Consider the following 22,352-nt stretch of genomic DNA (forward strand, 5'->3'; position numbering starts at 1 on the left):
AGATTTGCATACCTGTCACTTCCATTATATGCAAATCTCTCTCATGCATATTCATTAGGGATATCTTGAAAACCTGACTGGCTGGGGGTCCCCCAGGACAGGTTTGGGAACCACTGGTCTAAAGTTAGGGAGTTTCAGATTTTTAGTAGAACAGTATCTTCTCCATAAAATTTCAGAGGGTTGGAGGAGACTCTGCAGAGGATCAAATAGCCTCTAAATTAAATTTCAATAAAACTGGATTGGTGTAAATATTTACAGTTAAGTCTATAAATGTCAGTCTACAGCTGCTGTTCTGGCATTATAACTAGCAGAATCTATCATAAGAGGTCAACTTTCTTGAAGAAAAAAAAGAAAGGAGTCCATCTCCAGGACAATAAAAATAATTTATGACTCCAAATAGCAGCACTGTGCACCATTATGAAGCACAAAGGGTTTGGTCTGTAACTTCAGTCTTTGTTCCTATGGCTAGAAGAACAATGCTTATGAGGTCTGTTCAAAAAGTTCTAGCACTGATTTTATAAAAATTTATTTAAAAATCTTTCAACTTAATCCATTGGATCCCCTTCAAAGTACTCCCCTTCCCTACTTATACACTTTTGCCAATGTCATTTCCACTTCTGGAAACAGTCCTTAAACTCATCTTCAGGAATCGCCATAAGTTGCTGCATCAAATTTTGCTTTATGTCTTCAGCATGGATTTAAGTTTAGGAAACAAGAAGTCAGCAGGGGCCAATTCAAGAGAGTAAGGTGACTGGGGAAGAACTGTCATTGCCTTTTTGCACAAAATTCGTGAATTCAAAACACCTTCCACATCTCATGACATGTTCCCCATAAGCCACTTTCAACATTTTATAAGTTTCTGTAGCGGTCTTACCCGATTTAAAACAGAACTTCACGCTGTAGCGCTGCTCATTGGAGGTCGCACATGATGAAAAATATCCGATCACGAAAACACACTTTCTCAAAAACTGCTGTAGCTTGGAGACGAAAACAGATTATCATCAAATAGAGAAAAAAAGGAGGTTTCTGGTGAGGTTTCAAGCTACTCAACGCCGCCTAGTGCTTCCGAAAAGAACGTTCCGTTGGGGTGCAATTCAAACTGTCCTGGAACTTTCTGAACAGACCTCATACAACCTTCTGAAGGTAGGGAATTCTAGTCTTTAATTGAGAACACCACCTGCAAGTTAAGCTTGCCAGGTGTACGCTAGTTTATGAAGGGATCGGTGTGTCACCCTTGGCTGATAAAGGGTCACTGCAATGACTGAGATAACAGCGGAAGTAAAGTCTAAGTAAAAATGAGGGAGCAGAAGACTGATTACCGAAAAATGCAAACCTTACCATACCATACAATTTCTTATATCCAACAAGTTTCGACAAGAATTCAATGCGGTTTACAACAATAGTAATGACAATTAAGTAGTAAGTAACAGGTTGGTTAAGAGCAGACATGTCTTAGGCATTTCCAAGAAGATCAATTCAAGGAGAAGAGATGCGTCTTAAGCAGTTTTCTAACACATTCAGGGAACAGGAAAATAACACAATAGATAATCATATTCACAGAAGAACCACCACCAGCCAGAAACCAGAATATATAAAAATGGGTGTTAAGTTTTTAAAAATCATTCCTTTTTTTTTTTTTTTACAAAATTGTAATTATTAGAAAAAAAAAACTTATATTACAAGCCCCTCCATTCTAATATTTTTAATAACTGATTTAAAAAAGAATATGTAAATAGGTATTTAGTTCTATTATTTACAAAAAATTAAAACCCCCCTCCCCCCATTTTTTTTATCAAGCTACGCTAGAGGTTTTTAGCGTGGGCAGGTGAGGAAAGTTCTATGACGTTCATAGGAATTCTGTGAGTAGAGTAATTCTATGAGTGTCAGAGCATTTATCGCGTCAGCTCGCACTAAAAACCTCTAGCGCAGCCTGATAAAAGGAGCCCTAAAAAACTAAATTTTGTGCACTACAAATTTTGAATTATATTCGGTAGGTCTCCTTTCTACTGGCAGATTTGACTTATTCCACCCCGAAAGTCACTTGCTCCGTCTGAATTGCCACCCCAGAAACTACTCATTTCATCAGGCTCCCTTTGGTAACACATTCAGAGTCCCTTTTACAAGGAAATGCAATTTGTATACTGTCTGTTTGTAGTTATACTACCACACTCAAATCAGTTTGCATACAGGTACTTCAAGCATTTTCCCTATCTGTCCCAGTGGGCTCACAATCTATCTAATATATCTGGAGCAGTGGAGGATTAAGTGGCTTGCCCAGGGTCACAGGGAACAGCACAGGATTTGAACCCACAACCTCAGGGTGCTGAAGTTATAGCTTTAACCACTATGCCACATTCTCCTCTTAACCACGGTAGCGAGTCCTGGCATGGCAAATGTGACATAACCGACAGGAATTGGATGGGCTGTGATGCATTTGCCACACAGGAATCGCTACCGCGGTTTTTGTAAAAGGAGCCTTCAGTGGGGAGAGCAGGGACAGGAAAAATGCTTTTTTGTTCACCGTAATTTAGGGCCTCTATTATCAAGCCGCAGTAGTGCGTGTCGCACGGCAAATTGATTACAGAGGACCTTAATATAGTACAGAATAGTAGCAGAGGAACCATTTGGAAGTGCTGCTGTGAGCCCACTTTAGATTCCAAAAAGAGGATTTATTTTCCAGATTCCATTTTCTTCAGGCAAAGGTTCCAGAGTAGAGGGGCTGGTAGCTGGTTTCTTTCTTCCTACACATTATCACGCAGACACTCAGCATTCCAAAAAACTATAAATGAAGTAAGAAAGAGAGAGAGTAAAAAGCAGCTCATGATTCATCTTCTACCAACCTGGCTCCCTATCCGCCTTTGCATACAGTTCAAGCTCCTATTGCTGACCTACAAGTGTGTTGCTCCTCAATATCTCTCCTCTCTTCTCTCTCCTTATACGCCTCCCAGAGAACTCCATTCCTCAGATAAGTCACTCTTAGCGTTAACCTTCTCCTCCACTGCCAATTCCAGACTTTGTTCCTTTCATCTAGCTGCCCCCTAAGCCTGGAATAAATTACCCGAGTTTGTCCGCCAAGCCCCTTCCCTTAACTTGTTTAAAAGCAAACTGAAAACCCACCTTTTTGATATAGCCTTCAATCCTTAACCTTACTCCTCTGCCCTCCAATCCAGCCCACTGATTAACCGTTCCCCTTAACTGTATCCTTGACATCCTGTTTATCTGTCATGTCTGTTTAGATTGTAAGCTCTTTCAAGCAGGGACTGTCTTCTTTGTGACTCCGTACAGCGCTGCGTGTGTCTGGTAGTGCTATAGAAATAATTCATAGAAGTAGTGTGAAAAGTTTCAATCTTTGGGAAGCAGAGTGAGGATTGTGATGCCATAATGCCTCATTCCACTAATAAGAGACAACCTCATCAGTGATGTCACAATGGATTGATTGTCCTGTACTCCCCTCTGCCCTCCAACCCAGCCCACTGATTAACCGTTCCCCTTAACTGTATCCTTGACATCCTGTTTATTTGTCGTGTCTGTTTAGATTGTCAGCTCTTTCAAGCAGGGACTGTCTTCTTTGTGACTCTATACAGCACTGCATTCGTCTGGTAGCTCTATAGAAATAGTTAATAATAGTAGTAGCAGTAGTAGTGGTTAAAAATGGCCATAGCATGCAAGAAAAACCTTTATAAACGTGCAATAATGCCAGTTTTTGCTGAAGCTTAGTAAAAGGACCCCAAAGTTGGCAATTTTGCTGTATGAGTTCAATGGGGAACAGGGTTGCACTTTCTAGTTTTTTTTAAAGATTTATTTTATATAAAATTCTGCATATCAATTTATTTATTTTATAGTTTAAATCCTATAATCAATCCTTAACCCAACCACTTATTTCCTGCAGTGTACCAAATAAAATAACTGCCATAAAAAATCTTCCAAACTATAAACAGAAAAAAACATGGGGGGGGGGGGATTCATACTGAATTTTACCTGGAAAAAAAGGTTCCACAATACTTTTTATTTGCTGATTTTTTTTTCTGGGAATTTTTCCCTTCCTTAAGTTGCAGGAAATTATATCCATGTAAACAAAATGTGCTATGTCAAAACAATGGAAAAGCTAACCTACAGGCTTTTATAGCACTTTTACTCTCCTTTTGTAAAGGGTAAGGGTCAAGATCATGGACTAGAGAATGACAGGGGGAAAAAATCTGTCCCCGTCACTGCCCTGTCCCTGGCCCACCGTCCCCTTCACCACCCCCGTCACCGCCATTCCCTTCACCGCCCCGTCACCGCCATCCCTTTCACCGCCCCGCAACCTCACTGCCATCCCATTCACCACCCTGTCACCGTCCCTGCAGCATCCATATAAGCCTCAGTACTGCAATATTTAGCTTATTCCTTCCTTATAAATCAAAGTTCTGGCTGCTGAACTAGAGAAAGAGATGTTCAGCTGGCAGGGCTTTGTTTATAAATTTTTATCAACACAACTAATATACTACTTTATCCTAAAGCAAAAAGAAAAAGAAAAAGAAAATAAATAGAAATTTTTTTTCTACCTTTGTTGTCTGGTTTCTGCTTTCCTCATCTTCTCATTCAATTCCTTCCATCCACTGTGTGTCTTCTCTCTGCGTCTTCCATTTGCTCTGTTACTGTGCCTCTCCCTTCACCCCCCTCCCCAATTGGTCTGGCACCCATCTTCTTCCCTCCGCTCCCCCATAGTCTGGCATCTGTCTTCCCTTCCAGTGTCTTCTCCCCACTCTGTCTTCCACATTTCCCTTCAGGGTCTGTTCCTCTCCACCCTCCTTCAATGCCTGTTCTATTCCATTCCACTACCTCCTTCACCATCTGTTCCTTTCTACCACCCTTCAGCTCCTCTCGTGCAGCCTATCTATCTACCTCCCTCCCTCTTACTTTCATGGCATGTTACAATGTAATTTGTGCAAGCCGCTGGAGCCTGCGAGCTCGGACCCCAAACAATCTCACTTCTGTATTCCTATTTTCCCCATTTCTAATATCTCCCCTATGTATCTGGCATTGCCCCCCCCCCCCGTGTCCTTATACCATCCCCATGGCATGTATGTCCCCTTTATGTCTCTGTCCCTATGCCCTAATTTCCCCGCTGTTTCTGTTACCTTCCTGTGTCCAGATTTCCCCTGTCTTCCTCTTCCACACCAATGTGTCTCTTCTCTGCAACCCCCATCTAGCTTCTTTCCCTCTTTCTCTCCCCCTCTCCTGCTTCCAGCATCTGGCTCAACTGCCTGACATCCCCTTTCTTTCCTGCTGTGGCCTTCTTTTTCTCCCTCTTCATCCCCTTGGCCCAGAATCTCTTTCCCTCCCACTCCCTCCTTCACTCCCACTCCCTCCCGCGATTGCGCGGTCCAGCAGCCCCCTCCCGCCCGATTGCAGGGTTCAGTCAACTCCCTTCCTCCACCTCACTTTAGATGCCGAGTTTGCCGGCTTCTTTTTTGCCCAGCCACATGCGCTGCTGCTCTGTTGTTCAATCTTCTCCTCTGATGCAACCGGAAACAGGAAGTTGCAGCAGAGGAGAAGATTGAATAACTTGAGCAGCCGTGCGTGCGCGGCTCTTTGAAAGCGTGCGGCTGGGTGAAAAAGAAAGCCAGCAAATTCTGCATCTAAGGTGAGGTGGAGGGAGGGAGATGGCGGAACGCTATGATCGGGCGGGTAGGGGCTGCTGGACTGCACGATTCTTCATTGCCTCACTGCGGAGACAAGTCTATTCACTGCTCCACGGGGCGGTGAATGGCCTTGTCCCCACCCCGCAGCGACCACTATTTTTTCTTTCCCCGTTTCGGCGGGTTACCCGCGGCTACTCGCAGGTAACAATCACCGTGTCATTCTCTATCATGGACTTGATCTACCATCTGAAATCTGGCCCATATGCTCTGGGCAAGAAAACATTTTAGATAATGAACAATTAGAAAATCCAACTAAATAACTCCCCCAAATTATTTGAGAATATTTATGAGATGAACGTAAGAATTTCCATAATGGGACAGACCAAAGGTCCATCAAGTCCAGCATCCTGTTTCCAACAGTGGTCAACTCATGTCCCAAGTACCTAGCTATATCCCAAGTAATAAAGCAGATTTTTTTTGCTGCTTATCCTAGGAATAAGCAGTGTATTTCCCCAATCCATCTCAATAATGGCCTATGGATGTCTCTTTTAGGAAATTATCCAAACCTTTTTTAAACCCTGCTTAGCTAACTGATTTCACCACGTTCTCCGGCAACGAATTCCAAAGTTTAATTACATGTTGTGCGAAGAAATATTTTATAGACCTCTATCATCACTCCTGAGCCGTCTCTTCTCTAAGCTGAAAAGCCTTAGCTGCTTTAGCCTTTCCTCATAGGGAAGTTGTCACATCCCTTTTATCATTTTCATAGCTCTTCTCTGTACCTTTTAGTTGTTTAGAAAGATTGCCCACAGTGTAAAGTTAATAGATTATTTTACAGTATCACCTAGTGATGATTCAAATAGCCTCCCTTTTCAATTCATAGTTGTTGTCTTTATGCCCAGTTTTATTTTTTGGAATAGCAAGTGTAGCTTTCAGGAATTTAGGATTGGTTTTATAAACCACCTCATGGAAAACATCACACTCACATAGACAATTACACCTACTCTGAGGCAAGTGCAAATTCACCATTTTATGCACTTACATTACATATGCATATTATAAAATTTGCACAAAAGTCCCAAACCTTGTCCTTTTCTAACTTTAAGGCACATGTACTCCAAACTATTTTAGAAGAGGCCATTTGTGTGCATAAAACATTGCAGTCGATATGCAAAGCGATTTAATCATCCAAAACTGGCTACAGTATTGCACTACATGTATAGTATTGCACAGTTTGGGGCTAGCTGCTTATTTTCAGCAGCATTTAACTGGTTAGTGCTGCTGAAAAGTGTCTTGTTAGTGACTAAAGCGAAACCAGCTCTTTTGGAGGTGTTCCGAGGGCAGTGTCTGCACTTGGGCCAGTCAGGTGCCGAAATTCAGTTAGGTTAACTACATTCAACAGGACCACAAAAAAGTTAGTCCTATCTTTATGTGGCGCACCGCAGTCGGTTAAGTGCTGAAGACTGCACCTAACTGGCTTCAAAAACTCGAAAATTTGATTCCGGATATTGGACGACCCAGCAATGAATTTCCAGACCTAATGCTGGCAGTGGCCATCAAAATACTGGCTGAATATTTACCCCCATTATTAATATATGCAGAAATGCCTTTCAAAATTACCGTATTTTCATGTAGATAACGCGCACCCGTGTAAAACGCACACACGGGTATAGCACGCGAAAAACACAAATTTATGTACAGAAATTTTTATATACCGCGCACACCCGTATACCGCGCATGCTGCCCGACTCTCCTTTCGCCCGCCCCGACTCTCCTCTCCCCCTTGAAGTCCTGTCCCCACCCTGAAAGCCTGATGCCCCCCCGACGTCCGATTCACCCCCCCCGCAGGACCGCTCGCACCCCCACCCCGAAAGACCGCTCGCACGCACCCCCACCCCCCACCCCGAAGGACCGCTCGCACGCACTCCCAACCGCACCCGCACCCCCACCCTGAAGGACCGCTCGCACCCCCACAGCCTCCCGACCCCCTCCCCATCATGTAGAAGCTCCTACCGATGTCCTGCTGCTTCCTCTTGGCGGTCCCGACTCCCCGACACAATCGGGGCAAGAGGGAGCTCAAGCCCTCTTGCCCCAGCCAACCGCGGCACCCCCGACACGATCGGGGCAAAAGGGAGCCCAAGCCCTCTTGCCCCGCCGACTCCCCAACTCCCCGACAATATCGGGCCAGGAGGGAGCCCAAGTTCTCCTGGCCCTGGCGACCCTCCCCGCTAGTTGTTCGGGCCAGGAGGGAGCCCAAAGCCTACTGGCCACGACGACCCCCTACCCCCACCCCGCACTACATTACGGGCAGGAGGGATCCCAGGCCCTCCTGCCCTCGACGCAAACCCCCCTCCCCCCCAACGACCGCCCCCCCCAAGAACCTCCAACCACCCCCCCAACCGACCCGCGACCCCCCTGGCCGACCCCCACGACACCCCCACCCCCCCTTCCCTGTATCTTTGTGTAGTTGGCCGGACAGACGGGAGCCAAACCCGCCTGTCCGGCAGGCAGCCAACGACAGAATGAGGCCGGATTGGCCCATCTGTCCCAAAGCTCCGCCTACTGGTGGGGCCTAAGGCGCCTGGGCCAATCAGAATAGGCCCGGGAGCCTTAGGTCCCTCTTGGGCACATGGTCGGGTTGGGCCCATGTGCCTCAGGCCCCGCCCCCAGGTGGGACCTAAGGCTCCCGGGCCTATTCTGATTGGCCCAGGCGCCTTAGGCCCCACCAGTAGGCAGAGCTTTGGGACGGATGGGCCAATCCAGCCTCATTCCATCGTTGGCTGCCTGCCGGACAGGCGAGTTTGACTCCCGTCTGTCCGGCCAACTACACAAAGGTACGGGGAAGGGGGGGGGGGGTGTCGTGGGGGTCGGCCAGGGGGGTCGCGGGTCGGCTGGGGGGTGCGGTCGGAGGTTCTTGGGGGGGGAGGTCATTGGGGGGAGGGGGGTTTGCATCGAGGGCAGGAGGGCCTGGGATCCCTCCTGCCCGTAATGTAGTGCGGGGTGGGGGTAGGGGGTCGCCGTGGCCAGGAGGGTTTGGGCTCCCTCCTGGCCCGAACAACTAGGGGGGGGTCACCAGGGCCAGGAGGACTTGGGCTCCCTCCTGGCTGATATTGTCGGGGAGTTGGGGAGTCGGCGGGGCAAGAGGGCTTGGGCTCCCTTTTGCCACGATCGTGTCGGGGAGTCGGGGGGGCAAGAGGGCTTGAGCTCCCTCTTGCCCCGATCGTGTCGGGGGTGCCGCGGTTGGCTGGGGCAAGAGGGCTTGAGTTCTCTCTTGCCCCGATCGTGTCGGGGGTGCCGCGGTTGGCTGGGGCAAGAGGACTTGAGCTCCCTCTTGCCCCAATCGTGTCGGGTGTCGGGACCACCAAGAGGAAGCAGCAGGACACCGGTAGGAGCTTCTACATGATTGGGGGGGGGGTCAGGAGGCTGTGGGGGTGCGAGCGGTCCTTCAGGGTGGGGGTGCGGGTGGGAGTGCATGCGAGCGGTCCTTCGGGGTGGGGGTGCGGGTGCGTGCGAGCGGTCCTTCGGGGTGGGGGTGCAAGCGGTCCTGCGGGGGGGTGAATCGGACGTCGGGGGGGGAACTATGTAAAAAAATTTTTGTACAAGGCGCTCACGCGTATAACGTGCAAGGGTATGCGCGGTACGTAAAAACCACGTATAACGCGCGCGTTATATGCGAGAAAATACGGTACCCCTAAATGAACAGGGTACATTAGGAAACCGCGTGCTTTGCAGGCAGCAGGAAACAGCTAAGAACATTTGTACATACCTTGACGATGGCAAATCCAAGGATGACGAGAGAGGCATAGGTCAGAACTTGCTCCAACAAAGTCTCCAGTTTCTGTTCACAGCCCTACGGTAAAGGCAGAAGAAAATGTGCATTCAGCGCTACTTGAGGACATTATAATGTGTTCATCATACAATCTAACTTCCATGATCCGTGTTCACATCACTGTGCAACATTCTTCTCCCCCTCAAAGATGGGGTTTTACATTGTAACATAGTAAATGACATCAGATAAAGACCTGCATGGTCCATTCAGTCTGCCCAATAGTCACATTCATTTTATCAAGGCAATGTTAAAATAATTAATTACTGGATTGTTAAGTTCCACTGTAAGATGTCTTCCCCTGCTCCCGAGAGAGGCAAGACCTGTACTCAGACAATTTGACTTGAATGTGGTATAAAATATACATATTTGCTCTTTATCCATCTTGCCCATATACACCATAGAAATCCATCCAGCACTGCCCCACTGCCAGAGCTGCTGTCAAAACTAACTCCAGCTCATCCTGAACTGCCTTGCCATACCTCTCTCTATGCAACCTAGCTAGAAGGATGCTAGGTTGCATAGGGAGATGTATGTCCGGTAGGAAAAAGGAGGTATTGATGCCTGTGTATAAGACTCTGGTGAGACTTCATTTAGAATTGTGTACAATTCTGGAGGCCGCACCTTCAAAAAGATATAAAAAGGATGGAGTCGGTCCAGAGAAAGGCTACTAAAATGGTATGTGGTCTTCGTGATAAGGCGTATAGGGACAGACTTAAAGATCTCAATCTGGATACTTTGGAGGAAAGGTGGGAGAGGGGAGATATGATAGAGATGTTTAAATACCTACATAATATAAATGCGCATGAGTCGAGTCTATTTCCTTTGAAAGGAAACTCTGCAATGAGAGGGCATAGGATGAAGTTAAGAGGTGATAGGCTCCGGAGTAATCTGAGGAAATAGTTTTTTACAGAAAGGGTGGTAGATGTATGGAACAGACTCCTGGTAGAGGTGGTGGAGACAGAGATTGTGTCTGAATTCAAGAAAGTCTAGGATAGGCACCTGGGATCTCTCGGAGAGAGAAAGAGATAATGGTTACTGCGAATGGGCAGACTGGATGGGCCATTTGGCCTTTATCTGCCGTCATGTTTCTATGTAGCATAATATTTGTATACCATAAAACATCTTCTGCACATCATAAATGAAGTTACATTTTTTGATCTGTTGAGTTGTATGTTGATACTATCCTTTTTCTATTTATAGACCCTTTATTTATTAGTTTTAGATTTATATCTCTCCCACGCATCTTTGAACTCCATCACTTTTTTTGCCTGTACAGGGAGGACATTCCTGGTATCCCTCACCCTCTCCATGAAAAAATATTCCTAAATCTACCACCTGCAACCTCATATTAAGTCCTCTAGCTTTACCGCTTCTCTGTCTCTGGAAAAGATTTGTTTGTAGATTAATACTGTTCAAAGTATTTAAACGTCTGCCGCAATCAACCGACGGCAGGCCGTGGACTTTTGTCGAGATCCCCCCGGCAAAAAATAGGTGCCAGAAATGTAGGCCAGGGTTTTCTGGGCTGACATTCCTGGCGTCTTATATTTGCGTGAACCACGCCTACATAGGCACTTTAGGCTGCCTAACGCCACTTCCAGCACTGACCGTGCCTACTTTGGTGTTCGGCAGCCTAAAGCACCTACATTGATGCAATTCTGGCACCATTTATTCAGACGGCAGTAAGTGTGCCAATCTTGCTATCTCTAACAGTGTTCTTCAATTAACTTAGGCATTGGTAGGGCGCCTACTGGAACCTAAGTTCAGGCACCAATTTTTAGAATTTCCTCCTAAGTATTCCTTTGCAATGCACAAAAGAAAGCACTGCGATGCACAGAAGGATGACGGCCCATAAAGCGAGAAATTTACTGCCAGGCTTTCAGGAGATTTCTTGTCAATGTCTCACATTAAACTGCGGGCTTTATCTTCATTCGTAAGCGGAAGGAAACGGGTGCAACTTTAAGCACCGATAGTGAGAAACAAACGTGTGTAGTGCGACTGCAAGCACAAACATAGTAACATAGTAACATAGTAGATGACGGCAGATAAAGACCCGAATGGTCCATCCAGTCTGCCCAACCTGATTCAATTTAAAAATTTTTTTTTTTTTTTTTCTTCTTAGCTATTTCTGGGCGAGAATCCAAAGCTTTACCCGGTACTGTGCTTGGGTTCCAACTGCCGAAATCTCTGTTAAGACTTACTCCAGCCCATCTACACCCTCCCAGCCATTGAAGCCCTCCCCTGCCCATCCTCCTCCAAACGGCCATACACAGACACAGACCGTACAAGTCTGCCCAGTAACTGGCCTAGTTCAATCTTTAATATTATTTTCTGATTCTAAATCTTCTGTGTTCATCCCACGCTTCTTTGAACTCAGTCACAGTTTTACTCTCCACCACCTCTCCCGGGAGCGCATTCCAGGCATCCACCACCCTCTCCGTAAAGTAGAATTTCCTAACATTGCCCCTGAATCTACCACCCCTCAACCTCAAATTATGTCCTCTGGTTTTACCATTTTCCTTTCTCTGGAAAAGATTTTGTTCTACGTTAATACCCTTTAAGTATTTGAACGTCTGAATCATATCTCCCCTGTCTCTCCTTTCCTCTAGGGTATACATATTCAGGGCTTCCAGTCTCTCCTCATATGTCTTCTGGTGCAAGCCTCCTATCATTTTCGTCGCCCTCCTCTGGACCGAAAGTGAAAGCATACTATATATCGGCGCCTGTTCTGCCATCATGTTTCTATGTTTTAGTCTTGTCTAGACAGGCGCACAAGAGCCAAGCTTGCCGCAAAATCCTTGTGGGTACGTGCCAGGCACGTTTCTCCACTTGATTTCAGTTTGTCAGCGCAAATCAAGTGCGCACATCATTTACTCAAAGAAAATGACACGCATCGCTTAGCTATTTTTCTGCGCTTTGTTGCACTGTGGGGTTTTGCATTATGTGCTTTAGAATCTGGCTTTGAGCTTCAGCCTCCTGGTTTACCACAGTAATGGGAGCTGCATAGATTCCTATTTAGGAGGCACTGAAGCGTTCACACATTAACTCTATGTCAGCCAATTACTTGCGTATAGAGCTTCTGTGGCTCATCCAGGAGGCCAGTACAGTTCCTCTGGTCTTGTCTGCAGCAGCTCTGAGGCACAGTCTGGTTGCCGGTGGAATTGAACCATAAGGTGCTTTCCCAGTCACTGTAGTTGTTCACACCACAACACTGCAACTGTAAAAGAAAATGCAATGCAGGTGTTCAAATGAAAAAAAAAATAAAAAGACATTTCAGGCTGAAAAGCTTGAAATTTTATTTGATAAAAATAGAAGCGCTTGTACAATCACATTTTTAAAATTAAAATTGTTTAAAACCCCCCACAATGTTCAAAATAAGGGAGCAGAATAATTTAATTTATTAGCCCTGTAAAAGTTAACACTTGCCAATATTTCAAGGCTTCAAACATAAACGAATAAATAAATAAGTGTTGAAAACCGAAACTTATGATTAGTGAAAGAAGTGCTCAGTGCCAAATATTTCTCCAAAATGGAGGCAAAGAATATTAAGAACCATCATCGCACTTCGAATGTTCCCCAAAGATGTAGGAATGGAAAACAGTTTTAATTACTGGTCACTAAGGGCTACTTTTACGAAGGCGTGTTAGCGGTTTAATGCGCGTAATAGTGCGTGCTAAACCACCGGCCGCGCTAGCCGCTACCGCCTCCTCTTGAACAGGCGGTACTTTTTCGGCTAGCGCGTGATTAAAAGTCGCACGCGCTAAAGCCAGTAATGCGGCTTCGTGAAAGGAGCCCTAAGGTTTGATTTTGGAGAACATGGAGCAAGGTTTTGGGAATATGACCAGGATGAGTGATATGGATATGCATTGCATCATCACCAGATTTTTCAGATAAGTGACTGTATTTTAAAATTTTTGCTGATGGGGAACATTCGAACTGCGATGATGGTTCCTAATATTCCTTTCCTCCGTTTTGGAGAGATATTTGGCACTGAGCACATCTTTCACTAATCATAAGTTTGTGTTTCAACACATCGGTGGTGATATTCACACTCATTTATTTATTCATTTATTTCTGAAGTCCTGAAATATTGGCAAGTAAACCCCCCCCCCAAAAAAAAACACACCTGCTTCTGGATTCTGTATATAGCACCCCCATAGTTGTGCTCGCAGATTTGGGCAAGTGCACAATTTAATTCAGTAGCAAGCCGAATATTGCCAATAACCGGGCACTAGCAATATATTACTGGCAAAAGTTTGGATTTGCGAGTGCATCTTGCTATGCTATTTATGACGATGCATGTGCAAATCTTTTAGCGCATAACTGAAAAGGGGACATGGGTGGGCCAGGCATGTTTACTAAATAGGGTCAGCTCAAGAGATTATAGCACCCTGGCCCATGCCCCGCCCTGGTCTATACCCTGCCCCCAGCCAGTAATCTCCTCCCTCCTCCGACATTACTGCCTGGTCCCAGCAGGGGGCAGCTTCACAGGTCAGCTGCTGTGAGGAAGGAGAGCCAACAGAGGAAGGAAGAGGCAAGTGCTGTACTTCCCTTCTCTGACGCTGATAGTCGCCATCCTCCTTCGCAGCAGCCGGCCTACGAAGCCGCACCCTGCCATCAGAAAAGGGAGAAAGAGGAAGGAATGTTCAAGCCGCTTAACTTATGGGCTGGGGATGTCTCCCTCCCAGTCATTTGGTGCCCTTTAGCACCAGCGCCCTAACCCAGAGTCTCTCCTGGTCCATAGGTTATGTGCAGTGCTGCGTGCATCTGGTAGAAATATTAAACTTGTTTTTGTAAGCCGGCCATGTCACTAAAGATACGTGCAATACTATAGAATTCACGGGATTCGTGCCTAATTTACACAGGATTTACACCAGGTTTCAGTTGGTATAAATCCTCATGCACAAAGCTGGGCGCAGATCACAGTGCACTTTATAGAACAGCGCTTGGCATGTCTTTTTTTGGTGCCCAATTTGAATACCATTTATTGAATCTAGTCCCATAACCTAGAACTTCCACTCTGCCCATGGCCTCCTCAGCATAATTCCTTTGCTGCAGTCTGCAATTTTAGAGAATCACTGCTGTGATGGTGACCTCCTTGCATTTTTATAGGGGAGGGGGGCTTTGGAACTGGGTGGGAAGAAGGGAAGAAAATTCCAGCCCACAGAGCTTCTGATTTAAAAAATGAAGGGAGGAATGCTGGATGATAGGGCATTTAGTGGACCAGAGGTGAGGTGGGAAGGGAAGGAAGGAGAGAGAACTGCTGGATGGGAAGGCATTTGGTAGATAGGGAAATCAGGGGAGGGGGCAGGGAGGAGAGGAATTGGGGGGACCCCCTCCTTAATTTCTGCCCTGGGCCCCAGCATGTCCAACACTGGCCCTGGGCAGACTATTCTCCAAGTATTCTGTAGTATAATTACTCAATTACTTCTGGAACTTTTAAACATGTACGGTGTCTGTTCAGCACTTTTAAGGTATGTAAATAGCAGAATATTAAAAAAAAAAAACAGTCTTACCTGTTCTTGCAAGAAATCCACTGCCCTGCTGTCTGAATTTTTTCCATCATAATTGTGGATGCCTTCCGTCACACTCTTTTCAACATTAGGTTTGATCTAAAAGTAAAACAACTGACACATTTATTCAGAAGTTTGTAAAATACATCACTATCACAATATGAAAAGGACACAGTTGTTTCAAAGACCTTTCAAAAAAAACCAACAACCTGCCATAGGATGCAGAGGTAGTGGAATGGAGTCACCAAGGCCATAGCCTGACCAATATTTTGCCCTACACAGCATCAACTAGACATCTTGAGGATAGGGCCAGAGATTATTTCGGTTAGTCCCTCCGACCAAAAAGGTGTTTTGCCACCCCTGGAATGGCTGTGTCTTGTTTCATTTGTCTGGAACCCAATAGTGAGAAATCCTTCACAAGCTCTAGTCGCTCTCAATGGCAGCAACCTGGGATCTGAGGTTTTTCCTTTTATATATTGGAGCTCTGAAAGTGGAGAGACTCCACTTGAAGATATCAACTATTCTATCACGTTGATATTTTGAGCCACATTTGAAAAATTATAAAGATTTATTAAGTGTAGAGAGTAATTTTTGTTTTGGAATTAGTATTCTCTCACAAAGCCTGTATACAGCAATCAAACCTAATTCCCCTGGTTCGCAGGCTACTGCACTGCACCATAAGGCTACTTCTCTACTCCACTCCAATATGGGAAGCGAATTAAGCCTTTGTTTCCCATATCGATCATGGGAGAACAGCTTACTAAGGAGTCCTTTTATCAAGCTGGGGTAGGGGGGGTTTAACACGCGGAATACCGTGCGTTAAACTGCCTGCTGCGCTCGCCACTAACACCTGCATTGAGCAGGCGTTAGTTTTTTAGTCGGCCGCGGGGGTTAACGCGTGATGAAATGTCTGACGTGCTAACCCCACTAGCGCAGTTTGATAAAAGGAGCCCTAAATCTTGTCCTAAGGCCAGTTTACTCGGGAACTAATTTTCTCCTTTTACCTGGCTAAGAATAACATAATTTTCAGCTACCCCTTTACCTCTCTGGCTTGGGGGGGTCATCCTCCCTGCTACCCACCATAATTATTGACATTATGCAGGCAGCAGTTCATACAATAGCCATTAATTTTTGAGGTTTTTTTCTTGAGGGGGGACCAAGGAGACACAGATCATAGGTCAATTATCATTTTAATAAGTTTTGAAAGAAGCAGTATGAGGGTAATTTTTAAAATAGTGTTAGGCTTTAGCCGTATAACTTTAGGAGTTATGTGGGTAGAGCCCAGCAAGTTAAAATCTACCACAACTCTGTGGATGAAGTAAGTGTATATTTCACAATGTGCTTTCTTTTATCTGTGCAGAAAACAAGTGTGCCTGGGGGGCAAGTTTATGTAGGGGAAAAAAACTACCTGTGTACAATGGGCCTGGGATAGGCATGTAGGATCTCTCAGAGAGAGAAAGAGATAATGGTTACTGCAGATGGGCAAAACGCACCTCTTCCGCGAACAGGGCTTTTAATCCCCCTTGCCCCCGGCTTCTCCCCTTTCCCAATCTCCCCCGTTCCTTCTGCTCCCTCTCCTCCCCCCCTCTCCACACTTGGTCTTACTCTCCTTATCGCTTACCAACCCTACCTTCTGTCTTACCATTACCTCTGCTAAATCTCAGTTATAGAGTTCCCCACGCCCCCCTCTTCATTGCCTGTAATTTTTGTTAAAATTCTGTAATTTTGTTAAAATTTTGTAAATCCGTGTGTCACCGCGGACCTTAATTAATGAATGTGAACCGCCTAGAACTTTTTGGATATGGCGGTATACAAGAATAAAATTATTATTATTATTATTATCATGTTTCTATGTTTAATTCTTTCTCCCTATACGTCACAGGAAAAGGTGCAAATATACAAGCATATCTTTTTTTATCCTCATAACTTTATGAAGATTTTCAAACAGAAATTACCTGGCTTGCTTCTGATTTCCGAGGCACCCAGCTGGGTATAATGTATCTGTATAACTTAACACTTGGCAGTTTAGTGAAACTTGCTCCCACTTACCAGTTTTTCCCAGGTTATTTCAACATAAGAATCTGTATCAGTTGACTAACTCCAGCTCACCTTTCCTCTGTAAACCAGGCCCAAAATGAAAGCGGCCACTTCCGCAGCAAAAATAAGCAGGATGACAAACAGGAACTGGTTTTAGGAAAGAAGAAGAAAGACAATGAGTCAGGTGCAGAGCTACGATAAGGTCTGTCCTCATTACAAAGAGATTGGCCTGTTTTCTCCCAATACTGCTGGAAAGAATGAAGGTTTAAAGTGTAGCCAAAAAGGGAAGTCCGAATGTACATTTAAGTCAAAGTCCCATTTCCACTCTGCACAGCTGTACAACATAGTATGAAATGTTCAAAATTATCAAAAGAACAGGAACAACAATGAACCACACACACATAAAATTCATCTTCTCAATTTTCCTTGATTGTCAAAATAAATTGCACAGCATGCTTCCACAACAGTAAATGTAAGTCAATGATTATTTATTTATTTAGATTTCTATCCCATCCTCCCAACAGCTCAGAACGGGTTACAAAAGGACATTCACAGTGTAGTAAGAGGATATGAATCTAAAGACAGGGACTACAGAGGACAAAAGAACTATAAAAGGAAGAGAGGATGCCGATAGAGGCATACAAGGAGAAATTATATAGTGACGAGAGAATACATATATATATAACTATATAGAGACGAGAGAATACTGGTAGAGGCATACAAGGAGACAGTATATAGGGATGGGAGAATACATATACATAACTATATAGGGGCAAGAGAATACAGAGGAGACAGTATATAGGGATGAGAGAATATATACATATAACGATATAGGGGTGAGAGAATACAGATAGGAGCATACAAAGAGACAGTATATAGCAGGGGTCCCCAAAGTCCCTCCTTGAGGGCTGAATCTAGTTGGGTTTTCAGGATTTCCCCCAACGAATATGCATGAGATCTATGTGCATGCACTGCTTTCAATACATATTCATTGGGGAAATCCTGAAAACCTGACTGGATTCGGCCCTCAAGGAGGGACTTTGGGGATACCTGGTATATAGTGACAAGAGAATACATATATATAACTATATAGGGGCAAGAGAATACAGATAGGAGCATACAAGGAGACAGTATATAGGGATGAGAGAGTACATATATATAACTATATGGGGGGCGAGAGAATACAGATAGGAGCATACAAGGAGACAGTATATAGTGACAAAAGAATATACATATATATATAACTATATGGGGGTGAGAGAATACAGATAGGAGCATACAAGGAGACAGTATATAGGGATGAGAGAATACATATATATATATATATATATATATACATATACATATATATATATATATATATATAACTATATAGGGATGAGAGAATACAGATAGGAGCATACAAAGAGACAGTATATAGGGACAAGAGAATACACACACACACATATATATATATATAACTATATAGGGATGAGAGAATACAGATAGGAGCATACAAGGAGACAGTGATGAGAGAATACATATAGGACAGTATATAGTGATGAGAGAATACATATATATAACTATATAGGGATGAGAGAATACAGATAGGAGCATACAAGGAAAAGTATATAGTGATGAGAGAATACATATAGGACAGTATATAGGGATGAGAGAATACAGAATAATAATAATAATAATAATAACAGTTTATATACCACAGTACCGTTAAGTTCTGTGCAGTTTACAAAAGATTAGTGAAGTACAAGTTGAGAGAACTTAAGGGATGGGAGAACAAGAGGGGGATAGGGCAAGAGAACCATTATAGAGGGGAAAGTGAGGAATGGGTCAGCTGTCTAGATACTTCAGGAACAGATGAGTTTTGAGGCGCTTCCTGAATACCTCGTAAGTGGTGGGCGAGAGGAGTTGTTCTAGATCTTTACCCCATAAAGCTGCTTGATGTAAGAGAAGGTGTTCATGGTGTTTTTTTAGTTTGCAACCTCTAACCGGGGGAGAAACGAAGTGCAAGTGGGAGCTTCTCTTGTGGCTGAGAAGGAGAAGAGGTCAGTTATGTATTAAGGGGCTAGACCGTAAAAAAACTTTAAAGCAAAGGCAGGCGAACTTAAACTTTACATGAGCTTCCACGGCAGCCAATGTAGCTGTTTGTAGTATGGCATCACGTGATCGAATTTCTTTAGACCGAAGATAAGTCTGACCGCAGTGTTTTGCATTAATTGTAAGTGTCTCATATTCTTTTGGGGGATTGCTAAATAGGCGATGTTACAGTAGTCAAGTTGACTCAGTACGAGGGATTGTACCAGGATTCTGAATGCAGAGTTATCAAAATATGATTTAATGGATTTAAGCTTCCAGGGGGTGAAAAAACCCTTTTTGATTAGGGAGTCCACCTGGTCTTTCATGGTTAGGCATTGGTCCAGAGTTACACCCAGAAAGGAGCATACAAAGAGACAGTATATAGGGACGAGAGAATACATATATATATATATATATATATAACTATATAGGGATGAGATAATACAGATAGGAGCATACAAGGAGACAGTATATAGGGACGAGAGAATACATACATACATATATATATATATATATATATATATATATATATATATATAAAACTATATATATATATAACTATATAGGGACGAGAGAATAGAGATAGGAGCATACAAGGAGACAGTATATAGTGATGAGAGAATATATATGTATAACTATAGGGACGAGAGAATACAGATAGGAGCATACAAGGAGACAGTATATAGGGACGAGAGAATACATACATACATACATATATATATATATATAAAACTATATATATATATAACTATATAGGGATGAGAGAATATAGATAGGAGCATATAAGGAGACAGTATTTAGGGACAAGAGAATACATATATATAACTATATAGGGACGAGAGAATAGAGATAGGAGCATACAAGGAGACAGTATATAGTGATGAGAGAATATATATGTATAACTATAGGGATGAGAGAATACAGATAGGAGCATATAAAGAGACAGTATATAGGGATGAGAGAATACATATATATAACTATATAGGGATGAGAGAATACAGATAGGAGCATACAAGGAGACAGTATATAGGGACGAAAGAATACATACACACACACACACATATAGGAGCATATAAGGAGACAGTATATAGGGACAAGAGAATACATATACTGTATATAATTATGTAGGGATGAGAGAATACAGATAGGAGCTTTCGAATGGGTCAGTTACAAGGAGTCTACAAGGAGTCAGTTCATTCAGTATCTTTGGTAAAAAGGAAGGTCTTTGTTGCTCTCCGAAAAGCCACTAGCAAGTCCAGTGACCTGATCTGAATAGGCAGTTGGTTCTACAGGCGAGGGATAAAGTGGCTATATGAGCGTTTGCTTGCTGATTCTAGTTTGATTACTACTGCTTCTAAAAATGGATGGGCCAGAGGGCTGGGAACCAAAAGGCCCAGACGTATGTCTGGTAGAGCTCTAGAAATAATTAGTAGTAGGTTCAAATTGGGATGGCTGGGGATGGCACTGGCAACCCATCCCACTCAGGTCCTGCCATGGAAGCCATCACACTTATGTAGCAACCCCTCATATACTGCTCACAGCTTGGTACTTGTGTGCAGGAAAAACTACCATACCATACCATAAAAATGGATAAAAGACAAACTAATACTATTCAACAGAAAATCATTTCAATTCTGTATGAACAGTCTCAGCCAGAATGGTAATATTTATTCTTACCTTATAATTTCCTTTTTTTGGGTCCTGCTAGACCAATCCAGACTAGTGGGTTATATCCCCTTACTAGCAGATGGAGGCAGAGAAGCTCAAGATTCCAGTGACATCATCAGTATAAGAGGTAGTGCAGCCAGGACTCTCAGTATGTGTATACCAAAGCTATCAGTGCTGGACAAAACAATAAAAAAAATTTGACAAAAAACAACTACCTTTTCTGGGAAACCTTTGTAGAACATGAAACTATTTATAATTTAGTGGCAGATATGGAACCCAAGGGCATCCTGAATCCCTTGGTCTTCCAGGATGGCTCCTGGACTGGTTTAGCAAGATTTAAGGAAAGGAAATTTTTAGGTGAGAGTAAATTTCACCTTCTCAACCTGCTCGACCAGTTCAGATTAGTGGGATATATCAAAGCTTATCCCTCAGTGTAGGAGGAAGGCAAGGCTCCCTCTAAGATGGTCCTGGCAAAATAACTGTCACCTCTGGCCCAGACATCATGATCAACTTTATCATGTCTGATGACATAATGAACCATTGACCAAGTCGCTGCCCTACACATATTCTGTAGAATCACTGCTCTGGCTTCTACCCAAGAAGTTGAGTGAACTCGCATTAAAGACCCCTTTTACAAAGCCACAGTAGAGAGTCTTGGCACAGCAAATGCGACACAGCCCACAGGAACTGAATGGGCTGCGTCACATTTGCCATGCGGGACTCACAGTAACACAGTAAACAATGGCAACAAAAGTCCATTATGGTCCATTCAATCTGCCCAAAAAGATGACCAGAGCCCCGCCCACCACTCTGTGTAAGTCCAGGTCGCCTGTGTTTAAATGCTAGTTATGAAGTCACCACAATGCCAACAATATAGGCAGCCAAACATGATGGGGATAATACATGGTATACAGCTAACAGTATTTAACTTATCAATCAAGATGCCTTCACCTCCCTCCTAAGCTGCACAGGACCCCCTACTCACATTATGCGACAATAAAATGATCAACACACTGGAGTTGTTGAACCTTCACCTGTCTCTCGCCATGTGCAGGACACAGACTGTATAAAAGTCTGGCATCAGCCTCCATTCCCCCATGTTGAATTTGGCCACTATTTGCGAGACAGACCACTGAAGTCTGTCCAGCATCAGCCTCAGATTTCGCTATTCTTGCCCAATGTAACACCTCAACAGCTATGTTGTGCTTCCATCTTCTTTCTATTTAAGCAACCCCTGTGACTATCCCACACATTTTTTAATTCGTTCACAGTTTTATTCTCTACCACCTCTCTCAGAAAGGCGTTCAATGCATCCACCACCCTCTCTGTAAAAAAGTATTTCCTGACATTACTCCTGACCTCCCTGCAACCACCATTTATTTCCTCTAGTTCTACTGCCCTTACATCTCTTAAAAAGGTTTGTTTGAATATTAATACTTTTCAAGTACTTAAAGGTCTGTATTATATCACCTTCCTCTCTTCTTTTTTCCAGCTTATACATATTCAAGTCCTCCAGTCTCTTCTCATATATCTTATGGCACAAATCCTGTACCATTTTTGTCACCATTTTGCTCTGAACTGCCTCAAGTCTTTTTACATCCCTTTAGAGAT

At 43.9% G+C, this 22,352-nt stretch overlaps 1 protein-coding gene across 1 annotated transcript in view; it reads right to left on the minus strand.

Annotated features, from left to right (window-relative positions):
* Window positions 1-364: 364 nt before the first annotated feature.
* LOC117355657 (tetraspanin-36-like) overlaps window positions 365-22,352 on the minus strand; it is a 45,517-nt gene continuing 23,529 nt past the window's right edge. Inside the window, exons 3-7 of the mRNA XM_033934554.1 lie at window positions 17,073-17,147; window positions 14,967-15,062; window positions 12,515-12,667; window positions 9,391-9,474; window positions 365-2,779 (exon numbers count right to left, since the gene is read on the minus strand). Coding sequence (XP_033790445.1) covers window positions 2,693-2,779; window positions 9,391-9,474; window positions 12,515-12,667; window positions 14,967-15,062; window positions 17,073-17,147 — 495 coding nt within the window. The 3' untranslated portion in view covers window positions 365-2,692. The remainder of the gene's footprint in view (window positions 2,780-9,390; window positions 9,475-12,514; window positions 12,668-14,966; window positions 15,063-17,072; window positions 17,148-22,352) is intronic.

The sequence above is a fragment of the Geotrypetes seraphini genome, chromosome 1, assembly GCF_902459505.1.
Source record: "Geotrypetes seraphini chromosome 1, aGeoSer1.1, whole genome shotgun sequence".
Classification (NCBI taxonomy): Eukaryota; Metazoa; Chordata; class Amphibia; order Gymnophiona; family Dermophiidae; genus Geotrypetes; species Geotrypetes seraphini.